This window comes from Pezoporus occidentalis, unplaced genomic scaffold (assembly GCF_034315485.1).
Source record: "Pezoporus occidentalis ecotype Australia unplaced genomic scaffold, CSIRO_AGI_Poc_V1 ctg49, whole genome shotgun sequence".
Classification (NCBI taxonomy): domain Eukaryota; kingdom Metazoa; phylum Chordata; class Aves; order Psittaciformes; family Psittacidae; genus Pezoporus; species Pezoporus occidentalis.
In genome coordinates this window covers 4105119-4132053 of record NW_026915824.1, presented here as the reverse complement: position 1 = coordinate 4132053, position 26935 = coordinate 4105119, and the positions used below count along the sequence as shown (strand labels likewise).

The 26935-nt window shown below is 40.0% G+C and overlaps 1 protein-coding gene across 5 annotated transcripts in view; it reads right to left on the bottom strand.

The window, feature by feature from the left end:
* The window catches only part of EMCN (endomucin), a 434433-nt gene that overhangs the window by 48615 nt on the left and 358883 nt on the right, over positions 1–26935 (bottom strand). Inside the window, exon 2 of one of the 5 annotated variants that reach the window (XM_062636730.1) lies at positions 7124–7210. In XM_062636730.1, coding sequence (XP_062492714.1) covers positions 7124–7184 — 61 coding nt within the window. In that variant the 5' untranslated portion in view covers positions 7185–7210. Of the gene's footprint in view, positions 1–7123; positions 7350–26935 lie in introns of those variants that run through there. The other 4 variants (XM_062636731.1, XM_062636729.1, XM_062636733.1 and 1 more) reach the window with 4 other exon arrangements.

Sequence of the window (26935 nt, the reverse complement as noted above, 5' to 3'; positions counted from 1 at the left end):
CACTAGTTTACCTAAATGCAACAGCGTTAAGACACACTAATCACAAAGCCATTAGTGCAGGCAATGGCATGCAAAGGGAAATAATGGGCTCCTCCAAAGCTATTTGAACTAGACAGGACAAAATGCACAGAGAACCAAAACACAGTCCTGTGCCAGGAAGATTTTTTCCCCTAATACCTGTGCTGTGTCCTTCCCTTGCTATCATTGATTGGCACATCTTGGGGATCTATTTGGCATAATTAAAGTTCTTCCTCTGTTACACATTGGAAACTACTCTAGTGAGTTGTTGCAAGTGAAGCCAAACAGTTTGATAGATACATTCACTGCTTTTGGAACCATAGCAAATATATTAATACACTACTCTTATAAGGAAAACTCTTTCTAAAGAAAACCTAAAGCTGCTCTACTGTAATACCCTTTCTGAGCAGCCAGTTTTTGGTATTGACTACATTTCCAAGATCTATGTGTTTTGTGGCAAAGCAGAGTTGAATGCCACGGGTCATCCAGAAAGCTTCAGAATTCAAAGAATTCTGCAGTTTTCAGAAAGAGATTTTAGCAGTCCTGTGCAGAAATGAGTAATTACAATCAAATTGCTGGCCCCAAACATTTCTTTCAACATGCCACCGACCTCTACGTTTACGTAGAGGAGTCAAGGGGAAATGAGGTTTGGATAACTTGGTAAGAGTTTCAGAGAGTCTGTAATTCCTGGTGGAAGGGAGGGGGAAGCACCCTAATTTTGGCTTTTGGGAACTTTGAATGGCAGTGGAGGCATTAGCCATGTGTCATGTCCAAAGTTGCCTCTCTCTAACGGACATGAAACAGGGCGTTTGGGGTGAAAACATTTGCATTTCACATTTCTTGATGAAGCAATCCTCAGCTTTTCACCATTTCACCCAGCAATGTCTGGTGATATTTTTGCTTCCACAGCCTTTGAATGAGTTTGCAAACACTGATATTTACACCATCTACGTTGCTGTGATATATAACCTATGCTGAGATGAGGAAGGGTAATTAATCTGTCAAAGAAAGATGATTTCAGACTGTCCTCGCACTGGGATAGATAGCACCACCCACATTAACATTTATAAGATAATCAACACTGTATTTCAAATAAAGCCTGGACTCAATGTTGAGCATGTGAAGAAGTAGAAAAACTAGTAAAAAATGAAGGAATATATGGGGCTCTGATCACTTCAAATAATTACCATCCAATGAAAATATGCCTCAACAAATCAGTAAGGTATGTTACAGAGGAAAATAATGAGAATCCTTGCCCAGGAAGGAAAGTAAATCTCCTGGTGCTGTTTTCCTCAGACTAACTGAAATCCAAAGTTTTTGCCATTATGATCAGTTGTTGCCTCAAAAGCAAAACTTGTTAAGCCCAAATACGATATTAATCTCTTGCTAAAGATTATGAAAGAAGAAATCTGCAGGAAGCATAAATAATTCATTAATATAATCAGGGATTTCATTAATTTAACCCTAAAGTTTTGATTATACTGACACTCCTCACACCAAGGTGCTACACTAAGAAATCATGGCATTAAAACAAATTGAATGTGTTTTTTTAGAACTATTACATATCTTATAGAAATCTTTGGACAGCAAGGCTAGTGTTGGGTTCCCATCCCAGCAAAACACATGATTTTATTAGAGTGATAAGACAAGGCAGAAAGGTTACAGCAGATAAATATGATGCAAAACTATGTGCCTCTTGCTCTGTGGTTTCAGCAACATGAGTTGTGCTGCTACCTACAACATGCAGCAAACACCCAGGAGCATGTTAGTGCCATTGAAAAGGAGAGGTTAAAAATTGTTGTAAAAATACTCTATTGATAAATGGGCTAGATTTTCACCTGTACCAAAGTCAGGCAAGCATCCACTTTCCATATAAAAACAGTCAGAAAATCCTTGCCCTGTTACTAGCTTGAAACACAGCTTATGAAACACCAGTTAGTTAGTATGGCCTGAAAGGGACAGAAAAACAATTATTTGGAATTAAGCTGCCAAGAAAAACAATTATTTGGAATTAAGTTGGACCCCCCCTAGACCAGCCTCTAGTACATCTGTAGGTGGCATCAGAGGGCTTGATACCTCCTTTCCACCCCTCCTGCAAGGAGAGAATACCCCAGGTATCACGTCTGCTAAATTTTGTTCTCTTAGAGCCATTATATCAGCAAGTGATCTTTCCCACATAGGGAGGTAAGTTCAGAAGGCACAGCATAGAGATGACATCACATTAAATTTTGTCAAACCACTTTCTGTATTTGAGGTAGGTCTGGCTGATGCAGCGTACTGCTCTTAGGGCATCCAAGGAGTAACTTTCATAAGATGAAAGCTGAGGTATCACCACCCGATAGCTCAGGTTCTGGGACGATGATGGTGGCTTGCATGGCAGTACATGGTGTGACTCAGGGTTTTGACTCTTTAAATCTAGGACAGCTATTTTAAGTGCTAGCTGAAACTAAAAGTAAATGATTGTCTTCTAGGGGAACCAGGTCTTTAATTCTTGAATTGTATTTGTAAATAACAGCTGCTGCACATACAAATCCAACATTGTCTCTCTGTTTACAGAACTGCAAAATAAAGCCATTAAACAGTCTTCCTTGAGTTGTCTCAGCAAAACAACACCCCACCCCCTTCATGAGGAACACAAATAATGAAGTTGGCTTCCCCATATGATTTTATATGGGGCCTTACTCATCTTAGGACTGTAAGGATAGCCTGGCTACCTAATTGCACCAGTTAAAAATACTCCCTCTTCCCTACACAAACAGTTTCTTAAAGATTATTCTCAATTATTTTTGCAGGTTTTTGACACAGGACTCAGTATATAAACAACTGGAGAGCAAATTCCAGGTCCTTTTCTGGAAGGACCAACCTCCTAATTTGTAAGGGAGTAGAAATTAGTAAGAACTCTAGGGTTTAATCCAGATAAAAGACACAACTAAATAAAAAAGAAAGCATTCTGGTAAATTTTCAGGAGGCAGCCATTTGTTGGCCATGTTATATGGCATTATGTATTCTCAGGTTTGGAACAGAATGCTGCAGGAAGCTTGCCCTTCAAATTCAGCTTCCATTTGTTTTGGCTGCAAATCTTAATCTCTTTATCAAGCAGGTATCAAGCCATCTGCTTCTATCCTCAGTAAATTTAGTAAAGTTGCATTCCATTTTGGGGCTAGAACAAGCAGTTTTCTTCTGTCCAGTAATAAACACACCTTTAAGATCCATTAGGTAAAACTAGACCCAATATTGGGAAGGTCTAATGAATGAAAGGACTGTGGCAGCGGGGTACGGGGGGAGGAACTGAAATCTGTACAGGAATAAAAACTCAATTTAAGGCTATGGTAGGCTCCAGCACTACAATTTGTTTTTTGAGAAAGCTAGTCCTGCAAACTGCTAGGAACAACACAAATACCCAAAACACACTTGTTTGGTTTGGTTTGCCTTCACAACAGGCAAACTCTCAAGACATTCAAAGATTGGGTTCCAGCAAGCTAAACGTGTGAAAAAGCAGCTGGCTATCTAAAGCCTATTCACATTTCTCAAGTTTTCATAGATGAGACAACAATCTGCCTGTGACAGTCAGTACCTTGCTGATCTGTCCCAGAGCACAGCCATGAATAACAACCCAGAACGAAGGGATACCGTGCTCAAAAGCATTAACTGCTCAAAACGGTTTAGTTAGTATTTAATTTTTAAAATGTATTTTCTAAAAGACTTGAGGATTTGAGAGCTGAGAGCACAGAAGATGAAAAAGGAAAAGGTCATCCATCTTCTCTTGTTAACATGCAGAGTTCAGGCAGCTGCAAACGTATGCAATCACTACAGAAGCCCTGGTTTAGAGGAACTTTTCTCAAGCTATCAGCCTGGGAGCTGGGATTAATCTGCTGTGTTGCAGGGTTGGGATGATGTCCCAGGCTCTGAAGCAACCTCTTAACAAGAAAGTGGGCTGGGAAGCATGTAGCTTGGGGTTGATGCGCAGAGTAATGGAACAGCTCCAAATTGCTTCAGTAGCCTTTGGACCAAGCTCTCAATGCCAAGATTTGCTCCTAGCTTTCCAAAATGAAAAGCATCCTTGCTTTTCTGCAGCACTATCAGTTTTGACAAGAACACTCTCTGAGAAAGGTACTGATAGCTGTCAACAGGGGTCACTAATCAGACATTAATAAACCCACCCACTATACATCTACAATGTGGGACAGTACGTTCCAGCTCCTACATTTGAGTGCATAACATGAATACATCCGGACTGATGCTAAGCAAAAAAGCATCCCCACTCTTTTCTGGTATCATTTCTGCAAGAAAGAAACCTGATTGCTGGAGTAATAAGGAAGCTGCAGTGTGCTACAAGCACCGAGCGGAGAACATCTGCTATGCTGCATAGCTATAGCCTTGCTGTACTACAAGGCCAAGGCATAGGAAAATGCAATCTCTAAGCACTTACATTATAAGCACTTGCCAGTTCCTCTCCCCACATATTTTAGAAGAAATACTTCACTGTAACACATTTTAAAAGTAATTACACCTTAATGCAGACTCAAGAGTATTTATATTTGATTATCATTGTTTACCAATACATTCTTTGACCCATTCCAGTGCTGCCAGTTTTTTAAAGCTGGAAATGTTATGAACTGACTGAAAAAGCGTTTTTATTTGAGATACATTTTGGAGCAGGTAAGAATAAAGGGCAATATGCTGGAAGGACTGAACACCTTGAGATGAGCACGAAGGAATTCCTGCCTTAAGCATGTCATTTAGCTATCAAAGGGTTAAGAAAAGTCTTGAGAGGAGGGTCAATAGACCCTCCACATCTGTACATAACTGAGCCTGTAGAAATTTGCTGACAGAGGATAGAGCCCACTAAAACATAAGGGACTTCTGAGAATGCAAGATTCCAAGATGAATTGGAATATTACCAAGAAAGCACTGCCAGCATACGGGCTGAAGACAAGGAATGAAATTTGGAAGCCCCACAGGGTACTTGGTACATACTTTACTAACCACAGTGGAAACATCCTTGTCCACTCCTGCATGATTTACAAAATACACAAACAGCCTGTGTGTATTATGTGAAGGGGCTGCAAGCCCACACATTACTTGTCTTGGTAAGCTTTGAAGACAAACTACCCTAAAACCTGGGGGAGGGAGTATTAAAGTGCTGGGCTGTGATTTGACCGTCTCTAAATTTTACTGAGCATAATTTTAAAATACTAAAAGTGTTCCTAAGCAACTGCAGAAATGTCTTGCTGCTGTCTCCAATGCTCAAAGAAAAGGAGACTGAGCATGTGGGAGCCTCCTTACCATCCATTCCTCTCTCCAGATTATGAGGTCCTGCTGCTACAGCCCAGATGTCCAGCACACTTTATTGATTACAAAAACTGAAAATCCATAGACTTTGGTCCAGCCTCATATAACAGACAACAAAACTGCTTTTGTCTTAACAAGTCAATGCATGGGGTAGAATGAAGGAAGCTTGACCAGATTCTGTACTTTTTCTTCCACAAGGTTGATAGAGACATACTCCAAATTTCCCCACACATATTCTTCATTTTCTAACATGAATTTACCAATAGAATTTCTCTACTGTGTCTACCTTGCAATGAAGCATTAAAAAAAAAAAACAACAGGAAAGAAACAAAAAAAAACCTACCCAAAACCCAGAGCACAGAAAAACCTTTAAGGAACCAAAGTTGTCCAGAGCAAATATATCCTATATAAAATTTGCTTATTCACTGTCATCAGTTCCACCTCATTCATATCATGCAGAGGAGGGAAAATCTTTTTTAAAGAAAAGATTGTATAAAATTGACAGAATACCTCCCACCTTTGCATGTTGCTTTCTGATAAGCTTTATGGACTGTTGTGTTAAATATGCTCCTTTTGATCCAACTCCACTTTGCTTTTCAGAAGTTGTAAAATTAAAGGTTTAACAATGACAGGAAGGATATTTTTACTAGAAGTAGCAGACAGAGAATAAATAGTACCTCCACACAGACTTTTGGGGCTTGCACTTATTTAACATAGTTTTAAAAGCGGTTCTTCCTCTGACGCTTATATTTTTACTCTCCTTCATTGATTTTTTTTTTTCCCTTAACAGCAGTCATGAAGCTCCTCGGTCTAGGAGGAGTTAAAAGCAGAGGTATACTGAGCCCAATATGAGCCCAAGCAATAGCATAAGCTACAGCACAAAAGACATTTCCAGACTTTAACACACAATGTGAGCAAAAGTTGACTTTTTTAAGATCAATCAATCTAGTATTATCATTTTTTAAACTGCTGATTCATAAAATACCCTACAGTCAGTCAACAGACACTTGTGGAAGATTTGCTTATAGGTATTCAGACCAGAGGGCCAGCAAATGAAAACACTGGTAAAAAGCAGATTTGTCTTCAAAACTATCTTTTGATAAAGATGATGACAGATTCTGGCCCTTGTTACAGTTTCTTTCACCTTTTCAGGTTTTACTAGTTAATTCCACCTTAAAAGCAAGATCTTTCAAGCTGTGATGACATGAACACAACAAAGTTTGATTAAATCTGTGCTTTGAGAATCATTTAAAAAGGATATTGCACTCAGTATCTAATACTGCCCCTGGGCTTGCATCCCCCATTAATTGACACTCAATAAATGCTGTAAGCCCCTGTATCTTTGGAGGCAAAACTAAGATAATTTCTGAGAGCTACCCTTGGCCAAACTTATTGCTGGCATAGTGCCATGGAAATCCATCAGGATAGATTTGATTTGCAAGAGCAGTATTTGCAAAATCTGACAGATATTTCACTTCCCCTCTTTGAGCCATCTCTGCAAGAGATGCTTTATTTCAAGGAAGAAAAACAGAACAGAAAACCTTTGTAAATAGACTTCTGTTTTTAACTTCTCCTAGACTGAGGAGCTTCATGACACCAGAAAGAGAGCTGTCACAAAAATACAATGGCAGAAAAGTTTTTCACTGAACACATAACTCAACCAGTTAGTACCTTCTTCTCCAACATACAGACTTTCAATCACTGAACTGCAAGGAGAAAAAAACAGCAGCATCCAGCTACTGACAGCTAAGCTTTTGCTCACAAAACACCCCACAGATGTGACAAGTACATTCAAAAAAGACAAAGAACTTACCTCCCACAGTGCAAACACAGAGCACAACTAAGAAAAAGAAGGCAGTCCCTAGGAGCTTCATGCTTGGTGGTGGTAGTGCTGTCAGCTCTGCCTCACACAGCTGGGCAGGGAGTGCTCTCTCAACTCTGAGGCAGGCCTTAATTACTCCATGGAAAAAGGTGTGTAGAGACTGTGCCTAGTCACTGCCCATTCCTGCTTATTTTGGGGACTTTGATAAAGAACAGGAGGAAACACAACATACTCCCTCTGGGAGTTGAGTACGGAGGAGATTTATTGTTTCAGTCCTTACAGGAACTCCTTTTCTTTGGCAGTGAACCATGTTTTTGTTAATACATTATTTTGTTCTTCTTCGGCCATGAGGTCAGGAAGGTTTTTGAACAGAGGCAAATCTTTCTTTAGAATATGTTATACATCACCAACTTTTATACTGTAGATGGGGATACTTTTAAAGGGGACATTTACGAGCAGCGAGGGAGCCCAGGTAGTGGGGTGTAACACAGCCAGGAATGAGGGAGTAAAGCATGCAACAAGAGCCCTCACCCGCCTCTCCTTTGTGTTGTGTAAAGTGGCCTTGGCAAAAACCAAAGCTGTTTCATGTTAGGCAGAGAGCGTGTCTCCCTGAGAGACCTGCCATCCTGCAGCCAGGAGGATATGAGGGGCCACCAGCACAGGGTGAGGAAATGACTCCAGCAAGGTGCCTCAGCAGGGAGAGGCTCTGGGCTCCTCAGAGTTAAGGATGGAGACTGTTGTCTTTTCCTCTTAATGAAAACGGGGTGCTTTCTTTTTCTTTTCTTTCCTTCCTTTTTATACTTTTTTTTTTTTTTTTTGAATTTGAAAAGTTGCAACTAGCCTTGACTGTGTCTGCTCCATTAGTAATGGACTTGCTGCAGAGTGAGCCTCCTGCCTGGGCTGCCTAATACTAAAGCCAGCGCAGAATCGCTCTCTTCTCCTCAAAACCCACTGGTCTGGGAAACTTTGGTGTCCCTGCTTCTCACAGCCATTTCTCAGACTTCAGTGGAAGAAACCCAAGCAGAGCTCTAAAATTAAAGGCTATCAAAACATCATCTTGTAATACTCCTGTGCTCTTTGCTTTAATGATTCAAGGCAGCTGATGGCAGTTAATCACAAAACTTCAACCACAGCGAGTGTGTGATGCCGTATGTTTGCTTGTCTCCGTCTCTGTCCCCTCTCAGGAAAAGCTGACCTCACAAAATTCCTGAGTCATTAAACAGTCAACCCTACTTATTGCAGTAATAAAAATTTCTTTTTTTTTTTTTTGGGGGGGGGGGGTGTTTTGTTTTTTTTTCTTTAGTCCCCTCAGGACTGTTTCTCTCTATAAGGGGAAGTTTTGGAATGGCTTTTCATACAGGAACTCCCGGGAGCTAAGTTACAGTGCTTCCAACAACTGTTTTATTCATGGGATGAGGAAAACAGTAGCAGCTCAGCATCATGTGTGGAATAATTTTTGTTTAGTTAAAGAAACAACTGTCTTTCTACATCTTAAGGTTATGACACATCCTCTACCCATTGCAGGCTACAAAAGCTGGTACTCTGATCAGATATCTGATGGTAGGAAATGAACTTCTAGAACTTCATTTGAACAAACTTAGGTATAAGCACCCATGAGAGAAGCAAACATTCAAGTTCTCCTTAGCAAGACAGTGTTTTCACCACCATTGGAAAGGATCACACAGTAATACAAACTTGACTCAGAGTAGAGGTGGGCCACACGATGACACGTTTGTCAAGTTGATAGGAGCATATGGCAGGGTGTTAGCGCCAGTGCTCTGTTTTTATGCTAACTTTGTGCCGACGTAGGACCTAAAGTTAGAATGGGCTAGAAAAACAGCAACTATTGCAGCAGAAAGCCTTCAAGCAAAAAGATAAATTTGAACATGGAAAGTGAATTGATCCCAGGTAGTGCTATTGCACTAGGAGGGACTTTAATCTTTTATTTACTGCATTTACAAACCACCACCTGAAAAGTTAATCCTGAAGAAGGATACAGAAAGGAATATTATTTTAGTGACTGAAATGGAACCTCTGCAAAATGTAAGAAGCCTAAGCACTGGATCCCTTCCTTGGGTTTTGAGACCCAGAGAAACTATCTGAATATCTAAGAGAGTACTCATTTGGTTCAGCACTGGTCATCTGAGTAACAGCATCCCAAAGAGTCCTCAGTATGCAGCCACTGCTGAAGATGGAGACTATGGTGGTTAGCTGGAATTCACTGCAAGCAGAAATGGCACAAAGTGTTGCAGCCTTGCAGTAGCTACCCATATCACAGGGGCAAGTGTGGGAAAGGCTCCCCAGCCTCATGCAAGGAGCTGGGAAGAAATGAAAGGACCGAGTGTCTTTGCCCTGCACTATGTCATGCATCTCAAGTTCTACTTTAGAGAGTCCCAAGGCTTAATGCCTCTCTAAAGCATCAAGAGAACCGTGTCCCAGTGAGATACTCACTAGGATAAACATCAAAGGCAGCTAAATTTTGCTAGATGAAACTTGGTATGGATAGCAGCAGCACAGTAATGAATAGTATGAATAGAAGGGGAACAGCTGAAATAACTCACTGAAAGCAAAACTCTGGCCAAAGCTGAGTGGTAGCTTCCAGGTTGGAGCATCTGAGTTGCAGAAGAGAGATTCTCCCAACTCCTGTCAGTGGTTTGTTTTTGTTTTTTCCTTTAAGAAAACATTTAAGGTTTTAAAAACTTTCAACAATCTTAGTAGCAAAAGATTATTCCTGTGTGTTCACTGAACAGAAGTCTCTTTTCTCCCTACGAGCAAACAAGTTTTCCTTTATTGAATAAATGTTTTTCTCGCTTTCCTCAAACTAAGAAACGTAGCTTCGGTGCCAACGTGTGCTTTGTTTCATAAAGAGAAATTTGGTCATCGGCACTGCTGCCAACTGTGGTGTTACTGCCAGCTCTGGAATATCTGGAGTTTCACTTCGAGCCCTAGAACAAGTGACTGTGTGACAGTCTCTGTTTCCTCATTTTTTCAAGTGAGATTTTAGCCCTCATAGTTGCAGAAGGAAATATGAAACATGGCCAAAGGGCACTCTAGAGAATGAAAGGACTCTCTGTTTTAAAACACCATTATTTTCCAGTCCAATAATGGTTGGGGTAGCCTGAGTTATATATTTATTTTTGCCAGTGTGGTATTTCATTATTAAAGGGAAACCATTTAATGCCACAGTGGATTTGCCGTTATAGATTTATTGGTCTCTGGCTGTATTTATATATTCTTTCCTAGTTCACATTGCTTGGAGCAAAATATTGCCTTTTTATGCACAGTTCTCCTTTGAGGCTCAAATAATCCCCTTCAGATTTAGAGAATGTAGAAATTTTACATATTGTTCAATATTCTTGAAGCACCACTGCATAAAACAGGAAATAATATGGACAGCCATGCTGTCTTGCTGTGGCCTACTGGCAATTTCCAATGTGTGTGAAGAATAAATGTCAAAGTCCTCACAAAAGCAAAAATAAGAAGATACAAAAGATAAGCAGTCTTTGATGATTTACTAAAATGAAGAAACAAACACGCTGACTAAATTTACTGGCCTTTCCCATTGATACTTGCTATCTCTTCCACTGATGTTTACTTTAACTCTGCAGAATGACAGAAAAAGAGAAAGCTTATCTCAAACTCCTATTATCTTGCTACACCTGTATTTCAGCAAATATACCTAAAGTGGTATTTTATTAGAAATTACCTACTACCTACCTATATATTTGGTTGTAGTCCCATAAAGAGGATCAATTTACATTGAAAAATGCAGCTGCGACAGTGTAGAAATACATTGTTTAGCCACGTTTTCTGTTCTTTCTTAAATTGTTTTTAAAACACTTGTTCGCTTGTTTTCAACTATTACATACATTAAAATCTGAATATAAAGTAAAACTCCAAAGAACTTGACTATATCAGTATGAAGCCAAGATATTTTGATGGTCACGTATAGAAGTTACTTTGAAAATTCATGCTGAGGTACATTTTAAATGCAGATATTTTATTCTGAATTTTTAATGGAAGCAGTGAAACATCTCAGAGAATGGAAACATCAGTGCACAAATTCCTCTGCACTCAATAATACTAAAAATATGAAAGAGCAGGTTTGCAAATGTATTTAAGCACTTAAAAACCCAAGATAGCCGCCTTTTCTTTGTAACATGGAAATGGTTAAATCTCATTGATTTGATTCAGAGCTAATGTGAAAAATTCCACTAAAACTCTTAGTGCCTAGGTGCCTTTATGTAGGCACTAAGACCAAAATGCATTTAGTCTGTATTCAGTACTCTTTTTATGAAAGATATTTTCAAGGCTATTTCTAATAGAACTACTGTAACTCTAGCTATCAGGTTTGAGTATTGTTTGTTTGCAATGCCAACAGACCCTGTAAGGATATCGTTACTGCAGAGCATGTTTTTCCTACTCATTCATAATTGGGACTCTATTGATGTACTACAGAGAGTAAAATTATGTTCCAAGGAACTGGATCAATGTTTACTCATTTACAATTGATACAAGTCAGGACCATATTTGTAGAAATGTGGTTGCCACTCTGCTAGAATGCTAGATTTCAAAGGATGTTGTATGTTTGAGGTATTCAGTAGATATATGCCACTATCAAAAGGGTGTAGCAAATTTACCCTCCCGAGCTACCTCTCTCCATCTCTCTCTTACTGTATGCTTCCTTTGCTACTGCTAGCAAAACAAAAGATAGAAAGAGTGCTCTGCACATATGTACTTCATATTTCTGCTCCCAAAACTGTAGGTCCATAACCAGCCACAGTTTATTTCACCATCTCATGAGTCTTGGGTATCAATAGACAGTCTCATTTGTGTGTTCAGTCCTTACTTCCTTACCCAGTGAACAATATGTTTCAGAATCATAGAATCATAGAAGAGTTAGGGTTGGAAAGGGCCTTAAGATCATCTAGTTCCAACCCCCCTGTCATGAGCAGAGACACCTCACCCTGGACCATGTCACCCAAGGCTCTGTCCAACCTGGCCTTGAACACCGACAGGGATGGAGCATTCACAACTTCCTTGGACAGCCCATTCCAGTGCCTCACCATCCTCACAGGAAAGAACTTCTTGCTTTTATCTAACCTAATCTTCCCTTGTTTAAGTTTTAACCCATTACCCCTTGTCCTGTCACTGCAGTCTCTAATGAAGAGTCCCTCCCCAGCATCCCTATAGGCCCCCTTCAGATACTGGAAGGCTGCTATGAGGTCTCCACGCAGCCTTCTCTTCTCCAGGCTGAGCAGCCCCAACTTTCTCAGGCTGTCTTCATAAGGGAAGTGTGTTCCACCGTCCTGATCATCCTGGTGGCCCTCCTCTTGATATTTTAATGGAAGGAAACCAATTTACGCTACACTTGATGACCTGATTCATTGGCTTCAGGAGTCACTCAGATCTGGATTATGAACTCGAAAAGCTGTACTTGGCTATTTTTGTCAACTAGTCACTCTGTGGTTGTCCTTTGACTTTGTGAGCACCTCCCTTGGAGTTTCAATGCGCTATTTAACAAGCAAGGTCCTTTTAAGGACACCAGTCTAGGTCCATTCTTTCTCTATTGGTGATGTATAGATATCTATACTGATGTATAGATATTTTGATCTTGCTGGTCAGAGAGAAGCTTAAGCATAATTACAGTGGCTGAAAGAAGAAAGCTATGGAAGAAAAGGTGCTACTGTCCCAAATCATACTTCATGCTTATGTACAGGGAGTCAGGACAGCTGGAAGAGAGACCACAGACAGTCACTCTAGGGATATGAAAGAAAGTGGGTTTGCAAATTTAGAGCAAGGAACATCATGTCATATAAAGACTCATACAGAACGTGTTTATAGGCTTTGCATCCTGTCCTGGGCTAATGAAACGGGAAACAGTGAATCAGTCTCAGTTTCTTACGTTATTTGAAACGCATGGAATGATTATACGGTTGGCTGTCTCAGAGGAAACAAAACAGAAGTATGTGTTTGAACCATGCTTTTAATTTTCCAAAAGTCTGAATAAATTGCACTGCTATCTATCCAGACATATATCTTGTCTTTGTTGTGGTAAACTGCAATGAGCTCATTCTTCTTGGGCCTAGCTAAAAAATAAGCAGCAGTATGAGACTGCAGTGGACCTTGGTACTGAAAAACAAAATGCACTTTCTGCTGTAACCGCACTTGTCTGTTTTCCTGTGTAAGATGTTACTGGACATTAAGCTACTGACGAACTGAGTTTCTGCGGCTTCTCTTTTCCATTTGGTTTCCTCTGCACAAGCAGTGGAAAAATGTATCAGGTTTCTCGTCAGTCCCAGCTCTGTGCATTGGTCCGCCTAAGCTATAGTTTTTAACAGTGTCAGCTTTGTTTTCAAACCACTAATGCCGGAAGAGAACATCTTAGAACATTATAAAATATCTGATTATAAAGAGCCTATTGTACTTAAATACAAGCATTATACATTTCTCAGCAGCCAACACTATGGCTTATGCTGGTAGCCCAACATCTGTTATAAAGCTATGCTTTCATCCACTCATAAAAGGATTCACAGAAAAAAATGTGTCCAGCTTCCTCATTACCCAGTTGCATTTCTGTTTGTCAATGTTGTGGGATGTGGGGAGCTTGAGCTACTTCTTAGAGGACCCTGGGAGCTTCTGAACTGCAGGACATGGGGCTGAAAAAAGGTAGAGTTACAGGAGATTTGGCAGTTGTGCAGAATTTAATGCTGGGCAGATAGAGAGTATGCAGGAAATGCCGGGCCAGCACACTCCTTTCCTGCATCTCTTACTCTGTCAAGAAAGTTAGGTGAAAAGACAATTCATTATGAACAGCTTTTGGTGGAACTCATAACAAAAAGCCAGAATTCACATATTATGAATTTGAGACTAAGTTATTCTCCAAGACAATATCTAGGAGACATTTTTTTGCATGGAGCTGCTCTTGAACTTAAGACAGCTCCTCTCTGCTGGGCATTTTTCCTTGTGCTTTTTATTTCTATTTTTCCCCATCTATCTACCATCTCTTCCAATCCAACTTCCAGCATTGAGAGGCTTGAATTTTTTATGGCTCAACCTCCTTATCCAGCATAGCTATTACTGCAGCTCCTCAGTGTCTGGCTTCCCAAGCCTTCATTCCTTTGGTGTGTTTCAGACTTCCTGTTGTCGCTATCAGAGTAAGTCCTGCTGGTAAGCACTTTTTGACACATGCAAAATACAATGCATGTCCGGTCTGATAAGGAAACAACATTGCCAAGAAAAGTGGGTAAGATCCCTGCGCCAAAATATACCCATAGCATTTCAGCTTCCTAGCAGACTGTGTATCTGCCCCTTCACAGATACCATAAACATTTTCCTGTCCTCTGCATTTCTACTTTCCCATTTATTCAGTGATAGAGAGGACTAAATGCTTTCCACAGCATGTAATAGTTAGGCAGTAAGTAGCCAACTGAAAATAAAAGCATCTTGGGCACCTGCTAAAAGCAGGTATTCCAGATCACTCAGAGACAGCTGGAAAAGGCACAAAAATTTTCACACATGCATGCTTTTGGCAATTTGTTATATTGCTGGGCAGTTTGTTATCAGGAATAGATTGATTCGCATTCATCTCTGCTTACACTCATCCAGATTTTTGTTCCAGACAGCTTAGATAAGACTAAAACCTTTTTAAGGGAAAAAAAAACACCACAAAACCAAACAAAAATTGACTATCAGCATTCTGTACTGCTACATACTGTACTTAGGACTGCTCAGTAGCAACAGGAAACGGTCATAGTAACAAAAAGCTGTTAACAAACTCCTATATATTATGCCAATCAACTTTTAAAATGTGTTTATTGTACCCACTAACATATATTTGGAGTTATAAAACTATGCTCTGGGGCATCAGCTCCTTGGGTGTTTACAGGAACACCCTGTATCTCTATATCCTGTAAAACAGTTTTACAGGAACACCACTGTATCTCTATTAAATGTTAAAAGTGTTAATTTGGAGTCAAGATGTAGGCAAATAAGTTTGGGGTACCATAAGAAGATGGCTAGGCAAAGAATAGTTTTAAGAAATTTCTTCTCTCCTACATCTTTCCATAAAGAACAGGACCACAGACAACCTATGTATTATGCTCTGACAAGCTAAGACAATATATTTTCCTTTACAGCTGGATCAGGTTAGGAGACTCTTAATCCCCATGAGTCAGCTGAAAAGCAAAATCCCAGTGAGCTCTGTTAGATCAACTGAAGTTATATTCCGAAGTTCAACACTTCAGACACTGAAGTTAATACTTCGCTGCCATTTTTGTTCAGTGCTGAGAATAGCAGGTGGACATCAATTACTTCTACAGACTAGTTATTTTTCTTCATAGAGGAATGAGAAAAGAAGGGAGGAACAATGGCAAGGCTGAAGGCTGGGACAATGCAGTCTGCATAACTATAGTTTCAGGCTGAGTACCCTAATCACATTCATGAAGGAAGTAAGCACTCATTAAAACTGTGGCATATTGTTTTCACCTGACTTTCTACTGTTTGAATAGTTTGGCTGAAGACACGGAGTATCACTGTCACCAGAAGCATGTAGAAACAGGTAAAATATCTGTTGGATAATATGCACCATGGTTTGTGGCACAGATCTAACTCCCATTTCTGTAGGGCCCTTGCTATTCTGACAGTCTATGAGATAGAATTTCAGTCTGGAAAATCTATTATTTATGAATTTATTAATCAACTGGTTATCTAACTTCTGTCATCATCACCCACAAATATGGAGACCTATTTTCAGTCTACAGCTTGGGAGCCTGGGGGTTAGTCCATTAGACTTACAAGATGAGTTACAAGATGTCTATTTACAAAAAATCTATTTAAGGGCTAGCTGAGGTGGCAATTCCTCATACACTGACTGTCAAATCCACATGTTAACAAAAGATGGGTAGAAATAGCTAAAACCTGTGAAGTGACAACTTGTATCATCACATCTACTGAAGTAGATGTGATGATAGCACAAACTCCTTTGCAGGGTTTATTACAGTGCTGACAGAAAGTGCAATTTTGCAGAATAGCTTCATCTGCATTAGAAGAAATGTAAAATGTTGGCAACTGTTCAAGTCCTCATTGAGGAAACATAAGATTTTAATTTAATTGAATTGGCATAACCCCTTCCTGTTGTCTTCATCACACAACAGCTTTAGAAGAAGCGACTGTTTCAACATTGCTTATAGGTGTTGGAAATCACAATATAACCTGATGTTTGGATCTAGTGTGCAACTAAGACTGGATCAGTTCAGTACTTGAAAGAAAAAAAGTGTTGGGAGTACACATGTTTCAGGAAGTAATATCTAGACATTAGTACTGTTCTAGCAGAATACCAGTGAACAAGGTGCAAGATGAGCGATACCTCACTGCCACAGCCAGCCCCTCCTCTGCCTCTTGGTCTCCTTACTTGATCGAGTAGTTTATAGCAATCGCTCCTTGCTTTTAGGGTGGGGGAAGGAGGGCTCCTGTGCTTCAGTCCCTTGGTAGCAATGGGTGTTAGAAAGACTTTCCTTTCCCCGGGATCCTGCTGTTTGGCTGGGAGGCCCTGGGGTGAGTCACTGAGCCACCCACTGCCAAAACAACAGGAAGAGTCAGAAAATCCTTCAAGAATAACAATGACTGGGAGGTGTCTTCATCCAGGCTAGGTTGCTGGTTACTGACAACATTTGCAATTGCTTTGGAAATATGCTTCTTTCAGGCCATATTTTTGGTTTATTTCCTTTTCTAAAATGGTGTGGTTTTTTTTTTTTCCCCACAAAAACATTCAAACAATAAAGCTGACGGAATATTATTTATCAAGCCGATTATTTAGTGAGTTTTTCTACTTTTTGTTGAAAGATCTGTTTGATAAAGATTCTTTAAAACATTTGATCATGTTCAGAGCTGGCAATATATACCCTTTCAGTACATGTTTTGGAAAATAAATAGCGATATTTTCCGTGGAATTTAGCTGAAAATAGTCTTTTCCAATGTTCAGTCAGACCAGGCCTGTGCTCAAGCCAGGCCAGATCTGCTCTCCAGCCAAAGTTACAGGGCAGATTCTTCAAACCCTTCCAGACCAGCATAACCGTGCTCCCAGAGAAGTAAATTAAAAGCACCCAAACCAATCTTTCACCATTTTCAGTAGCAGTATCAGCAGGGCCGATCACTTTGGAAAATTCTGCTCCCACCTATTCTATACTGGCATGTTAACAAATATGTACTTTGAGTATGTAATGATTGTTCCTATTAAATTCAGCTGGACGTCTTAGCATGCAAAGTTATACATGCAAGTGTTCATAGGATCAGGCTGTGGAGAAGGAACTGGCATGTGAATAGAAGTCCAGTTATACCTGTTATCTGCAAATCTGCATCCTACTCCAACCTCATACTGCATTTCCATACATATGTTGGCCTCACTCAGAGGGGAAACTACATGGAATAGAGATTATTTCCATTGGGCATTAGCCCAATTTACGGGACAGAATGGAACTTGCAAGTTAGAAACTGCACCACCAACAGCAGGAATTTTTCATCACATCTGAACTAGGATTGAGTTAGTTGTGAACTCACTGAACCATTAGCCTGTGACATTCACTGTGCATGATAGGGAGTATAGGCAAGACTAAGTAGCAGGGCATGGAACAAGAAGCACACATCATATTTGCTTTAAAAGGTAAGATAGATGTGATCTACATGTCAACCAAAGCACCTGATACTGTCCTTCTGCAGCTCAGCTGCTCTTTTTACAGGAATCAGCTGTCACTTACAACCATATTGACCTTGCTAATCTGACCTGCAGTATCCAACTGTTAGAGTAATGCAGGAGTCCTCCATTGTGCATAGACTTGTCATGTAATTAAGAGACAAAAGCACTTACACTAACATGGCCAGTTCTGCCTCGTTTGTGCACCTCCCATAACACCATGGAGTTTCCATTTCCCTGCAACAAGCATTGCTTCTGTTTGTGGCATTACTATACACTCGGATTTCACTTCTCCCCTCTGTACCTGTATGGACAATAAGTAACATTTTTCCTCATTTATACATCAGGCAATGAAGTCAATACTCAGCTGGCGTGGCTTTTGACCATATGACTGCCTGGCACATCTACACAACTGAGACCTCATTAGCCAATTTTTTCTCTTGAAGATTATAAAAACAAGCGAAATAACTGGCCAGGATTGAAAAATGAAGACAGTGCTTACACTTCTGACCTGGCTGATATTCCTTCTCAAGTTACTGTGGAAAATTACTTCAGATGTGGAAAAGCTGGGGCTATTTTACTGCTAAAGTCATCGCTCAGTTTAATGCATTTATTGCCTTTTGACAAATGCATTTCCTTGGTCAGTAAAAGCAGGGAGAACTGCTGGCGGCCCTCAGACAATGTCTGAACTCCTGTCATGTTTGATGATGGGTTGTGGGATGTGTGAGGGCAAATCTTTTGCAAACACTGTCTGTTAACACAGGACACCAAGAGGAGTCCTGAGCTTGCATTTGGAAAAAGTCTTCAAAAAAATAAAATCACATAAAGCAGGAATGGGCTAAAACTCTACGTCAGCATGCTTCAAAAGTGGGTGTCTAATGTTAGGCTCCTAAATCCTTTTTAGCCACCAAGATTAGTAGCTCAATCTTTGCTACTGGTAATCACCCAGCAGGTTCTGGGAAAGTAGCTTATTCAGGCACCTAGATGTGGGATTTAGGAACCTAATTTTTTCTCTCAAACCTGAAATCTTGGTCATGCATTCTCAATCTAGGACAAATAAGAGCACCAGGATTTTCAGTTACTGTTAGAGTTTTACTTCCAGGTCAAGCACAAAATCAGAAGGGCTTCAATTTCCTAGTTCCGTTTTAGATGCACCCCCAAATTTTACCGTTGGTGTAGTGTTCTGTATGTGGAAAAGAGCAGGGCCAATGGCAGAGTCCCAGGCACCAGAACCACTCTGGGGCTGCAGCCTTGCTTCCTTTCTCCCTTCCAGCTTCATGTGAAGTGTCAGATCTTGCTGCATTTCCCCCAGTTGCTTGCTTGCTTCCTTCCCTCTTGTTATCTATGCAAAAGCCATTAATGGAATATCTGTCTGCCTAGTCTCCAGTAGCACTCCATGGCCTCTCCAGTAGCTTTCAGCTGATAAGTATTAACACCATTCCCACCTCCTGCAAGACAAGGGACCCTTGAAGCCCCAGGGATTTCATACACTCCAGAAACTACCTGTCTTTTCCTGTTGAAGAAGTAGATTTGTCTCTGCTATGTAACTGGTAACAGGATGCCCTACAGAGAATTACAAGATAAAAATAAAAATAAGCTATTTTAATTGGCTACTTTTAAGGAGGCTCTGTTTTCCTTGTCAAGACCCCCTGGAACACAGAAAGCATAACTCCAGGGTTCAGCTATGCTTGAAACCAAAACCTAGGCTAAATCTTAAGCAGAAGCCAAAACCAAACCAGAAGCACAAATCAAAACCGAATGTGTAACTCTATTCCTAGAAAGTCCTCGTTTCAAATGAAAAATGTAATTACACTCTTATTTTCTCAAGCCTCGCTTATCCACAAAAGCTGCAACCATTTTACTAACCCCTTTTAGAAGCTGACTTTTATTTTATCTAGGACAGCCTTTTTATGTCCTTTCAGGTTTTCCTCAGAACACCTTGCCCTGATTTGTAATTCATTCCTTACAGAGCAGGGCAGCTTTTGTCTCTGGAGTCATCAGAGTGAACATACCATGTAGTTTTCTGTCTGGACTTTTTTTAATGACTATATTTGAATAATTTTACACAGAGTAAGAATCTTTCTGAATTCCTTAATTGAATTTAATGTAAGACTTGTATGTCTAAAGGAGTTAATACATGTCACCTTCTGTAGGATTGAAGTGTGGATTGTGGGATAATAGCGTTGACTGGTCTTGGAAAGGTAGGGAATTAAATCAAAGAGACACTAAAAATAGCATGAGGAAGAAGCTTTCTTGAGACTGCAGCCACCCTACTCAGTGAGTAGAGCAAGGTGGCAAATGTTTTTGGTGACAGGTCTGAAAAAGATTACAAAACAAAGATTAAAAGGAAACTGATATGAGTTTAAACCATTAAATATCCTTTAGCTAGAAACAGAAAACATTTTGGCAGGAGGGTGGAGCTTATACTTTGTAGAATGGCTTTGGGTTTATCACCTAAAACTGCTGACCATCTGAAATCTACTGCAGCAGAGATAGCAAAGCGACAAAGAAATCAAGATGATGACAACAGTGTGAGACCACATGGATAAAGTGAACAAATGCAATGCACTCTTTAAGGTGCATTTTCAAGAACTTACCCATACACAGTTGCTCCACAGATTTTAGTGCATGCTTAGCAGATCAATTTTCAAGGGCTTCCTCTTGGAGCTTCCCCTTGGAGTGTTGCTTTGTATGCAAGACTCAGATTGTGAATTCAGGAAATGCCACATCCTGGGTTTAGTTTCACCGTCCTTGTTGGTAAACTGATAAGAACTTCTTAGTAGAAGATAACCATAGTAGCTGAAATGCAAAGTGAGCTTGATATTCACCAATGTGGCTGATTTGGTGAAGATTAAAGAGTGGTTTAATATTGCAACAAAGAAAGCTATAAGAGCAAACATTACAATTGTGAAAACACCCCTCCAATGACTTGCTTAAAGCAGAGCCTCACAGTAATCACCAGGGCCTTACATGTGTTTTCAGTTCTTTCATTAGTCAGAGTCTTAACAAAACCCCTCAAAAGAAAGCAGGAAGGGCTGTGCACTGGTTCTTGGTGATTCATTGATTTCCTTCCTTCCATCCCCAGCTACAGCTTTACTGGATGAGTCTGCACGGTAGCATGCAAAGCACTGCAGTCAAGATAGACCCACCAACCCATTGCCTGCCTTCCATGGGAGAGCAGTGGCAACGCCAGTACTGTCCTCCACAAACACCCCCAGTGCCTTCTGGCAAGCCATAGACCTCTCTGACAAATACTTCTCATTTTAAGTGGTACTCTGCATTCCCCTCCAATGAATCTTGCAGCAAACAAACATGTCACAACCGTGTGGTTGCCAGCCTTGTGCTGCTTTCAGGGCCTGACAGATCTCTCTATTCTGTGTGTCTAGGAAACAAGGATTATGAGCTCAAATTACCTATTATAAAATCTATTTGCAAAATAAGAAAATGTAAGTTTTAAATACATCTGATGGTGTTCTCTTCTCAGAGCTGGCATACAGGATTTCTCTGAGGCATCTCTTAGCTGCACTAGTTCTGATAAACTCAGTTTCTACTGAGTTTTTACTTTTTACTCCCACCGCGCCTTGTCTTCCAAAGAGTTTTCCCCTATTCCAGTTAGGTAAGAGATACCTGTTAGGGTGTTAACTACATTGAAGTGCATCTCCCAGGCAGACCTTGAGTCCTGATTTCTCCTTGAAAAAAAAAAAAGAAGTATAAAAAAGTATTTTGAATAAATCAGTCTAGAACTCAGATGTGTGCATGGCTTAAATGAGCTTGTGATGTCTGCAAGGATATAAATGAAACAGCATTCCAAACTGTCCTGGGAGTTCCTGCACCAAGCTGATTTCTCCAACTGTACCCCCATGCCTGCTTAAACCAAAAATCAGGCAAAGTTATGTTCACAACCTATTTCATGACCAGTGACACCGGCATTCTCATGTCCCAGATGAAGGGTTGCCTAATGGTGCAGCTGTGTGCCTGGAACTGAATTGTGTATTGACCTTGTCTTGGGACAACCTTGAGTACACATGGGATAATTTTAACAAACAAGATCAAGAACTGTTCAAGGTGGCTGGATTAACTTTCTCAAGCTTCTTGCACACCAAGCTCTAACTACGAATGTGTTTTTATTACTGTTCAGAGCAGTGTCAGTAGATGTGTCACTGCAGTCAGCCATAAAGGAATTATAGAAATTGTGACCTTCTTTAAAATTTTGGTTTGAAGAAATTGACATTGGAGAAGGACTCCCACTGAACTAGGGGTTATTAGAGGGCTTTTGTTTAGATTATGCTCTCTTTATACAACATTTCCCTTGACCTGCCAGTGTGGAATCCAATTGACTTAAGAAGGAACAGATAAATCCTTGCTGAAAATGCCACCGTTAGTCTTCTTTTTATCTGAAAACAAGATGTAAGCTCAGTGAGACTATTTCAAAAGAAAGTTTTGACATACAAATACTAAAAGCAGCTCCACAGTTTCACTGAATTGCATTTTTAACTCATTCTTCCTTTTATATCTTGGCTTTTCTCTCATAGCAGTTTTTACACAAAATAAAAAGGCTGAACTTATTTCTGTGGTACAAAATGAGTGGCATAATTCCTTACTATCCAAAATCAATTGGAGTTTTCTCAATAATGTGGAAAAGGGCAAAACCTTGCCTTCCACGACTGTAACACTTTCCCTGTTAAGACCCATGGCAAAACAGCTACTGAGTTTAATGCAAGCTAAAGGTGCCCTTAAGTTCCCACAATTTTTAATTGCATTTTAAGAATGATCCAAGTGCCCTGTTATACCTTCCCTCTCTTGAACAGGGTCCTATCACCTGTTCTTTGTCCAGACTTTTCCATGTCTCCAAAGTTTCGTATACGTAATTTCAGAGTGTTGTTGCTCAGTTTGCAGTGGCATAATGCCACTTTATCTGGGAAAAATACATAGCTCATGTCTTTGCAAAATCAGTAAAGCAATTTCCATTGAGACCCCAGCAATGTGAACCAGGGATTTATAACTGCAAGCCTTTCTCCATGCCTCCTCTGCTCTTTAGCCTTGAATTTCTGCTGCCTCTCATGAATTCTCACTGCTTTTTCTTCCAAAGCTTTCAAAACAAAGCTGATAAAACTATTTTTCTCTCTGCAGCTCTTCAAGGTTCTTTAGACAGTGTAACCAAATGGTGAATGAAAAAACCCACAACATTTGGCATAATGTTCTGTAAACAGAGTTCTGAGGAGTGACGTGAGCAAGATAAATACTGCTAAGCCAGGATAGGTAAGCGATGCCTCTGGTCCTCTGTAATTCTGTGCATTACAGATCACACCTAGTTGTCAAGCATTAATTTCAGGTATTTTCCTCCAAAACAGTAGCTGAAATATTGGAATTAGCTATGCACAGGTTTTATTATTGTTTTTTTCTTTACGATTGATAAAGTGAAGGGTAGCTATAGCCCTGGCCTGAACAGAAGAGCACAACACAAGAAAGAATGATGTATCCATGGGTTTTACACAACTGCCACAGGACACGAACCACTGCTAAGTTTCACTGCTGACTTGTTATCCACCATGGGTTCCAGGAGAGCAGCAGGGATTAAAACAGTACCACTTGAGCTGCTGAAGGGGACATACCTGCATGTCTGTAACTGTATGTTAACAGACATGACTGCAGTCTGTAACTGTATGTGGCTTTGTATTTCGCAGCTCCTCACTCCTGGAAGGAATGGCTTGTTCTATTCTTATTTCAGACTGACACAGCTTGAACTAAATTACTTAGAAAAATTTCTGTCTGCCCCAATTCCCTCACTTGGATATTTTGTAGAAAGGGGAAAATTGGATACTTGTTCTTCTAAACAGAGTGAGGAGCTCCTCGCTTATTTAATTTGGCTGCCTGATATCACCATCCCAAAAACTTGCCCGAGGTACCAGTAATAACACTGTCTATCCCTACAGGTGAAAGCCACAGCAAGTGGCACAGGATGTGATATCACAGGTATAGGGCATGTGCATCATTGTTGTGTTAATATGTATGCTAATATCTTTTTAAGTAAACTGATGTTTCAACACAAAATGCCATCATTTTTCAGTTTCAAAGGCAATTTTTCAGTTAAAATGGTGGTTATCCTTAATTCTTTCCTTTTTCTTTTCTTGTTGCAACCCTTCCATTCTGAAATCAGAAACGCTAAGTTTTGTTCTAAAGGAATTTTCCTAGCAAAATTCTTTCCCAAATACTAATAGTATTAGTGTTGTCCAAGCTGGTAATTGGCAACCCCAAATGAGCTGATAGTATCTGCTGCCTATACATTACTAGCTCAGGGCTATATAATGGCTGACACTAATTGATTTTTTGTCTTTCCAGTCATACAAGTATAAATCATAGTTAATAATTCTCTAAAGCATTTTCTAAGGTAGTGAGTGTCTATAGTAAACATACTACCACCACAGTTAATAATACCTTTGATATGCTTTCTTCCTAGGACAGACAGAAAAACATTGTTACATCATTCTTCATCTGCTATTAAGCACAGATTGGAGATTTAAACATGTTAAGCCAAAGCTCAGACTACAGTGGTACATGATGTACGGTAGAAGGGACTGCATATATATGAGCTCCAGAAAAAAAATGAAAGCAGACACTATGAAAATCTAACGATCAAAATGCAGCCTCCCTGGCTCCTGCTGCACTCAACTACACTTACCAAGTCATACAGCGCAGTAATAGCTACCCTCACAAATCTCTGTATAGGAAGTGCGGCAAAACTGAGTTGTGGAGTTCCAAGGCTTTTAAAGCTGGTTAACTGCACCTTTAAAATGTATTAAATGTCTATTCAAATACAGGCCATAATAACCCCCAAAGGAGAAGTGCTTGATGTATTTATGTATATAAGTGTATATATATATATTGTATATATAACAGAAACATTGCTATATAAACATGTTAAATAAACATAGAAAGAAAAACATTTTACAGAAACATAAATGAGTACATAAAAGCAAGACCAATGTACGTGAGAGCAAGGTGTAAGTGTACAGAAAATTATTATGCACAAAGACTTTAAAAAATAAAAGGGGAAAGCTTTTTGTTTAAAGAACATTCTGCAACATCCCCAAATAGGATATAAACAACATAGCAGCCACAATGAAATGCTTTATCGGCTCAAATAAACAAATGATGTTAGTTAACAATTGTAAGAGACTGATAGAAACTGAAAGAATGTCCCAGATCTTTCAGACCCGTTGAGCTCTGCCAGGTGCATATCACGGTAGGAAAAACAAGCAAATCTGGCACTAACCCAGCTTCCTTCTCTCAGAGCTGACTGGTAGTAGCTGAAATGATTCTGACATTACCCTGCACCATGCTGAATGCCCACTGCCCTCCCAGGCCAGAACAGCAGTGAAAAACCATTTGGATGTAAAAAAAGCTCTTTCTCTTCACCAGATGCTAAAACAAGACTCCTTGGCTGTTACAGGCAAGATTGGGTCCATTCAGACCAATGAACTGAACGCATCCCACAGCCTCCATGTGGGTGCAATCATTACTTTGCATATAATCAATATATTTCTCTATACTAACCTCCTCTCATATTTAAATTGAGGCAGGTGGACCAAAGCCTGAATGAACCTAAAATGCATAGACTCAAACTACACATATGTCCAGCAAAGCTATTATTTGTATAACTACAGAAGTACTTTATCTTCCACAATCTTTTTTGTTTCTTCTTTCTCGATCTTTACTTACGCAAAGGTAGTGGGAGCTTCTCCTAGGGCCAGAACTGAGCTGAGTGCTAAGCTAAACATTTCTTTGTTGCGTGTAGTGTTCATTGTAAGAAATACGTTCTATCAAATGTATATTAATTTTCTATTAATAATGTACTACACTGCATACACATACAAACACATTGCAAGCCATTTTGTTACAGTTCATCAGGAGGAAAGCCAGGAGGACTGCCATTTCATAAAGCAATGTGTGCACCATCAGTCCCTGTTTCCGTGAAATCAGTGCCTGTCATGAGAATTCAGTTGACTTCCCACCAAAAATATGACAGTGGGGATTTCAGATGGTCAGCCCTGGCCTGCCTCAAATTGGTGGAATCAGAGTTAGGATAATGCTGAAAATTGTCTCTTTCTCAATTCAGTCACCCTGAGGTGATTGCTAAATTGCATCACCCTTCCAAATGAGGAATGAAGTCCCTATAAGCGCTTCCTGCTGCTGATCGATTTCGCAAGGAGCCTGAGCAGGACCAAAATCAAATGAAGAGAAAAATTCTCTAGTGTACTTTTGAAACTCCCTCTTACATTCAGACGTTAGGGTACAGAGGTTCAGATGGGTGAATAGGTGGACCATAAACACTGATCTCTGCTTCCATATTTACATAGGAATGCTATACTTGGCAGCACATGTTTCCAGTAGCAGAAAGCTCACTTCCTGATGTCAGTATAATATTTGGCAGCTAACACATACTCCCCAAAGAAACCCATGGCACAGTCTGAACACAGTGTGCAAGGGTTTGCAGTGTTCAAGCACACTGGCTAAACTCTTTTTTTTGGACAAATCTTCCACCAAAATGTGCAATACAAAAGACAGAAGGCTTAGGCACAAAACCCAAGCAGATTGCGGGCTGTTGTTCCGAAAACACTGACAGCAACTATTGGAATATTTTCTGTGCATACGAATGAGTTGCAACAATCCCCGAATGAAGGCAGGCTTTTGGCTGTTTTGTGAAATAAATGTTTTCCTTGCATAGTATTGCTCAGTGGATTAAAAAGGAAATGAAGTACAAGCCCATGCCTACATTATCTAAAGATCCAGGACCCCAGGAGCTGCTGTCTTGTACACAGTATCACATGTACACTGCATCATTAAGAAATGTCAAGGCCCTATTTTAGTCTACTCCCTTCATATACATAAGAGAAGAAGGATTTTAGTCAAGAAAACATCTCCCTATTATAATACAAATGTACGCAGTTTCCTTGGGAAAAATTGTGAACTAATTTGGTTTTGAAGGAAATAATCCTTTTTCTTGGCAGATCTGATAAAAACAACAGCCCATGATTATCTAATCTGAAGGTCATGTCACACTCAAATAACTAACCCATCTACACAGTGGATGGAAACTCTGCTGTCATCACCCA